Source organism: Oxyura jamaicensis, chromosome 4, assembly GCF_011077185.1.
Source record: "Oxyura jamaicensis isolate SHBP4307 breed ruddy duck chromosome 4, BPBGC_Ojam_1.0, whole genome shotgun sequence".
Lineage (NCBI taxonomy): Eukaryota > Metazoa > Chordata > Aves > Anseriformes > Anatidae > Oxyura > Oxyura jamaicensis.
In genome coordinates this window covers 51098410-51104836 of record NC_048896.1, presented here as the reverse complement: position 1 = coordinate 51104836, position 6427 = coordinate 51098410, and the positions used below count along the sequence as shown (strand labels likewise).

General features: G+C 45.5%; 1 protein-coding gene across 1 annotated transcript in view; it reads right to left on the bottom strand.

The window, feature by feature from the left end:
* DCHS2 (dachsous cadherin-related 2) overlaps positions 1–336 on the bottom strand; it is a 108250-nt gene extending 107914 nt beyond the window's left edge. The window contains exon 1 of the mRNA XM_035324354.1: positions 217–336. Within this exon, the coding sequence (XP_035180245.1) occupies positions 217–336 (120 nt within the window). The remainder of the gene's footprint in view (positions 1–216) is intronic.
* Between the last annotated feature and the right edge of the window lie 6091 nt (positions 337–6427).

Below are 6427 nucleotides of genomic sequence, written 5' to 3'. Positions count from 1 at the left end.
GGCAGGAGCGGAACGCCCCGGGGAGCCGGAGCACGCAGGGGCACGGGGAGAAATTTAAACCAGACGGAAACCTGCGAAGGTTGGCTGTGTTCTGCCAGGATTTTTCTCGCCTTAATGTTCGGGTCCTCGCTTTCTAGGCTCGCTCTTTACCCCAGCGTTAGATCAGTAAATAGCGCTCGGCACGGCAGGGAAGAGCTTACCAGAAATAAGCTCTACGGAGGAACTTGGGTCGGCGTGAGGGGGACCAGGATTTCCTTCCTTTTTCACTATTCCTGATTCCCATATCTGACTGGGAAGAATTAGTGTTTCTTCGGTGCCACCGAGAATATACGGCATCGTATAAATGCTAAGTACCAGACATCCATCTTCCCGTGAAAGCTACGTGCGATGCTTCAACAGTTACCTGCAGCCTCCTGCTGCTCCCGCTGCTCCCTTCCCAAATTCCATTTCCCCTTTCTCCTGCCGGCCAGTCGGAGAAAAGCACTTTCATCCTAGGGCTGACAAGTGAAATCAGGGCAAAGAAAACAAAGTGGCAGGAGGAGTTACTACAGGTTACGTCCTCCGCTAAGAAGGAGCGTTGGGGAATTGGGAGGGAGCTCTTTTGCTAGATGCCTCCCCACGTCCCTCTGCCAGAGCACCAGTTCCCTGAGGAAGGGGCAAAGCCGCTGCAACAGCCCTAGAAGTATCCGTGTAGGGAAGAGAAGGGAAGAGAAAGGAGGCTTTTTCTCTCGTAGCTATAACCTAAAGCGTCCACATATCCAGGTAGGAGGGAAAAGTAGTTTCCAAAGTCTAGAAGTCTGCGTGCGTGTGTGCCTGCATGTGTGGGAGGGGAGACGCAAGAGATCGTATCACTACATCTGACTGGCCTCCCTACGTAGAGAGACAGCGCTGAGCAGGATCTAGATTTTGTCAGATCTTCTTAGATTTGCACAGTGCAAATTCTGAGAAAGTCTCTGTATATTTATATACTGCGATAATTACAAGCATAGAAGCAAGAAGGAAACGCTGAGGCCCTTGCCAGTTCCATTCATATTCATTGAGAAAACACATGGATCCTCCCCAAGTCACAGATGTTCAATATGAAAATGCCTGAATTCCATTGAATCACAGCAAGTTTGGAAAAACTGCCATGTCCCATGCAGCCCATGCAGTCACTAAGAAAACATGTGAATCATGTTCAATCAGGCGCATTTACTGAGGAAATAAACAAAACCTGCTGTTGCCAAGCTCAGGCAGTGCCTAAGGAGCAAGGTTCTGTATTCAGATACAACAAGCATGGAGACAGCTGGGAAAAAAAAAATGAGATGGACTTAGCTGTCTGAAGTTCTGGCAGTATTAATAGATAACCCAGCACCCCTGTCTTTTGTCAGAGCAGGGCACGTTATCAGTTTTACATCATGTAAAGCCATGTAAAACCCTGCCCAACTGCAACATGTTTCCAGAAATGCCGCATCTTTGGGACAGCACAGATGTGCTGCCTGCTTTGACCCCTATCTTGTGAGTGCTCCTCCACCTTCTTTGTCCTTCTGCCACCTCTGAGCATTTTTTTCCTTTCTCCATTCCTTCTTAAGCTTTTTCTTCCCCTCTTTTGCCATATTCATGACCTCATTCCTTTTCTTCCACAAATCACAAACAGAAGTTTCTAAATTTTGAGGAGATGCTTGCAGTCTCCTGGATATATTTAGCTACCCCCGCTGTTCCCCGTCTTCCCAGTGACATGCTGACCTACATGTAAAATACAAGTGGCATCACGTCAGATATAAAGGGAAGCCACCACAGCGACTTTATACCAAAGGAAGGGTGCAAAGTTTCAGTGCACTACCCTGACATCCCAAATGAATCACTCTTGCAGCAATGACACTTGGCTGCTACTAAGATCTTCCACCTAGGCTTCTGGTGTAAAGAGCAGATAGGATAGCGTGCTGTGTATTTGTACCTCTACTCATTTTGTTGCACTTCGACGGACCTTGTTTGAAGGCAAGGGATGTTGGCTAGAGCCAGATGCTTTCCTGGAGGAGGCCGCCCCTGCCTTTATAGGCAGGTGAAGAGCACACACCAGCACTTCGAAAACAGTGACATTTCCAGCAACCTGACATTCCTCCAGGCAGCCCCATGTCAGCACTGCGCTGCTGTGCAAGGCAGCCACCTGCGGTGATCCCGGGGCAGCTCCCTGTGCCAGTTCAGCTGTCCTTGTGGCAGGGACCCACCCCTGGGAAGGGAGCGAGGAAGGAAGCAGGGGCAATAACTAGATCAGCTGCTCAAATGTAACCAGACCGTGTTTGTAAGCTGATGCTCACCATGGTTTAATCCTCCTTGGGCTAATTGGAAATTCTTCCTCCTTCAAGAAGAGTTAAACTGTAGCAAAACAAAGCTGTGGTACAATACTAGAGCACAAAGGATAACTGAAGAGATCATGTTGTCACAGCCATGAATGCCCATCACTGCTAGACTTACTGGTACCTACACACATTGCCTTGCCCACGCAGCAGCTGTGGCAGCTTCAGATGTGTGTCCCCCACGCTCAGGATCCACGGTTGGTGCTGAAGCAGCATGACTGCTTCCCTTCCTGCAGCAAAGTCAGCCCACAGCAGTCGCTCCAGCCAAAGCAGCTGGCTCTGTACTGACACAGAGCAGGAGCTCTTCATGTCCTTTCCAGCATGCATCATATGGGAGGTAGCAGCCAGCTGAGGGCAGAGGGTGGCTGAACTGCTCCAGACAGAGCCGAAGGAAACAAAAGGAGAAGTCTTTCCATGAGGTTATTTCCTGTGCTGTCTGAGGACGGTACGGTGTCAGCTGCTTGTTAGTGCCTTTCAGCCTGTGGGCACCATGCTTGCGTTTCTGCCTAGCAGGTGGTGTTTCCTGATCCTCTGTGGGTCTGATTTAAGGACACTAATTGGTTTAATCAATGTTGGAACAACAATTTCCGTTAACCCCAGTGCTATTTTTCCTACACTGGATTGCAGAGATCCCATACAAATCACCTTTCTGGCAGAACTGTGGGGTGGGGAAGCACTAATATCTTCAACTATTGCAGCTGGATCTAAGGAAGAATGCCTGTCCACAGCCTTACTGGCTGGGGTCACTACAAATACTCAGCCTGGGATACGTGATGTATGCAGAAAGCGTTAACTTTGCAGATCATCAGGCGTTGCATTATTTATAGCTCCCCAGGCAGATGTATATTGATTTCAGCAACACCTCTCTGAAGGAGTGTCAGCTGCACAAAAGATTTGCCGGTGACCAAATAAAGGCTGGTCACAGTGACTGTAATAGAAAGCAATGTACAGGACTGCTTTTCCTACTAATGCAGCACAATGTAGTTAAGAGTGATTTGATTTTATTTCATTTTCCTGGGAGCCATCCCGTCACTCTTGAGCACAAAGTATTTTGCAGAACTCCTTTTGCTGCGGAACAGATGCCTGAGCATTCACTAATCAAGGATCATTTCATTGCCAGAATCTGATGGGAAATAGCATACCTGATTTTGCCTTCCAACATAGGAAAGGCTTTCAAGCTGTTTTAAGAGAATGAGGCTACAGGTAGGAAAAGTAGTAGTTTTATTATTATTATTATTATTATTATTATTATTATTATTATTATTATTATTATTTCTTTGTAGTTCCAGGCATGCTGCACTGCCTTTGCCTCTGTGGAGTGGGTGTTGCTGCTGCCTTCTGTGCACAATCACTTCAGGATTTGTCACTCGGTTACAAAGTAAGATTACCCAGATCGGTAACTTCACATTAATTTTATTTCTAGCTCACTTATCTCATGTGCTATCATCCGGGCCTAATCTGTCCTGATGTTGTGTTTCCATCACAGATCTTTGGTAGTCTCTCTGCCGTCAATCTCGCTCCATTTCTACTCCATGCCTTTCCATCTACAGGCCAGAGCACGACTCCCCTTGTCAAGTTTCCTGCTCCTAGCTGCCTCACAGCCAGCAGGTAGGTTTACCAAACAGCCTGGGAAATCCGAATGCCTTCTTCTGTCCACATTACATTACTCCTACTATTGCCGGAAGGATGAAGACTCTTCTTGTTTATGCATAATATATAACTGATCATTTTCTTATGAAGAAAGTTTCTGAAAAAATCAAAGTCAAATTATACCTGAAATTAAATATTAGCAGAAATAAATGAGATTCTGCTAGATCGGTGTTCAGATTTTGACATTCTATTCACTTTATATATATATATACTCTCTATATATAGTTTATAAGCTTAGCCACAGATTTTATTATTCTAGCAATAATATTTATCCAGAAGCAAAAGAACCTATATTTGATTGCTCTTTACTTCCTTGTGTGGTTTGCAGCATATATCACAACTAACATATTATAAAATTATTTCTAAAACAGAAACAGGATTTTTTCTCTTGTTGTCTGTTTTCCTGACAAACCAGTGCAAGCTTGAAGCAATCCCTTTAAGGTGGAGAAGGGTTCACCCTTTGGGGCCAGGCAGGAAACACACAAGAGGCTTCAACTGTATGAGTTGCATTTCACATAGAGCTGTCTTTTGCATCTGCTTACCAACACTGAGTCTGGAATTTAGTGCTCTCTCTAAAACTTGGAGGTGAACTCCAGGAAGCTTGAGAAGAAATAATCCCAGGTCAGATTTAACACTGCAACCTCCTTTGACCACTGTATTGACTTTTCACGAGTAAAACAAAAGCTTTACAACTATATCTGAAGGCATAAGAAGCCTGCAGAGGCAGGATTGCTCTGACCTAGCTCTTCCCAGATTTCCCTTCAGGGAAGTCATTTAGCCAGCATTAACTGTGGTTAACGCTGCGCACAGCACCACTGGTGCCAGCAAGTCAAAACACAGTAGTAGGAAGTTAAAAGTCAGCAGTGTTCAGACTGCAAACAAGATGCAAACAGTAAGGATGACTGCAACAGGATACTGTGGGATACGATGCATTTTCTGCCACTTGCAGTCTTTAAATCAAGATTAGACGTCTAACAGATACGTTCCCTTTCAGTCACAAATTATAGGGCTTTAGGCAGGAATTACCGAGTAAAATGAAGTCAGGCTAAGTGATTTGAATGTTCCTTTCTGGCTTTCAAATCTATGAAAATCCCATTTCCCAGGGCAGCTGCCCTCATCACAGAAGAACAGCCCACACAGCGCGCTGGAGATCTGGAAACCTGCTGCTATCACTTCATCAGAGCAAGTCCCTGCTGGGGACTCGAGCCTGTGGCACTGAGAGGAGAGAGGGTCGGCACAAAGCTGGATCTTAATATGCTCCAGCCACCATGCCAGCTGATTCCCTCGCTGTTCGGAGCTTAGTAATTATTTAAAATAGCTATAAATCGGAAAGGGGCTTTGCTTTTAAAACTAAAATACACTGTAATCCACGTGTGAATTAAGGCCCCTGGCTATTTTCACACACGCACACGCAAATTAAAAGCAACTAACTAACCAGCAGTTTCTGAGCCTCTGCACTCCTTTTCCAGATGATAATTCATAAGGAGCTTGAACGCCCGAGTCTTGGCTGCTGCGCTCCAGCTGACACTAGCATAATTACGATTTTGAAAGGTTTGCCTGTTTTCTTAAACCGCCTATTAAAAAGAAGGGGTGTGTGTGTGTCTATAAATAACAGGAACAAAGCAATCCTCATTTTTCCACTGTGCAAGTGCCCTGACCTGCTGATTTTCAGGACACACAGTGTTATGCAGTACTGCGGTTCAGTGTGTGGAGGTGACAGCCTGCAGAAGCCAGAGAAGAGCGGATGTTTGCGTTACCTTCTGCAGCAGGTTTGTTTTTGCTGACAGCTAAGGTAAACTGCTGGTTCGCTAATTCTGTTGATTTCATTTTGTTAAGTGGTGGAGGAACACCTCACGGTTTTTGGGTAGGCACCCATTTTTACTATGTGTGAAAACACATTCGTGTAAATCCTAATTAATGGATCCTGTTTGCTTGAAAGTAAGCCAAGACCAAATGCTGGAGATGAAGTTGATTACCTGTTTTAATTTAAGGCATAGAAGCAGCATCTATAAGCAGATTTCTGCCAGCTTCCTCCAGCCACTTCATGTCTGTAGGGGGAAATCTTATTTTTATGATGCTCACACTGACTTATTCAAGGTCTTCATCCTTTTTTACAGAGTTTGTCTTTACAGAATCTTTATAGGGCTGAAAAGGTTCATTATCACCATTCCACACAGGGGAGCACATGAAGATGTTGAATTACTTGTCCACAGGGCACATTTGCATCATGCAATGGACAAAGTGCCCTGAAGAAATGCTGACCTTGCTTTTCAGCAGGGGATGCCATGGGAGCACTCTCAGGGTGCCAAGCCTGAAGTAACAGGCCAGAGGAGCAGGTTAAATGCCAGACAAGCCCAAATATCCCCTCAACACGGCTTCTAGGGACAAGTGAGTGCCTGTGCACAGCAAGTGCATTGGGACGAGAAGCTCTCTGCCATGTA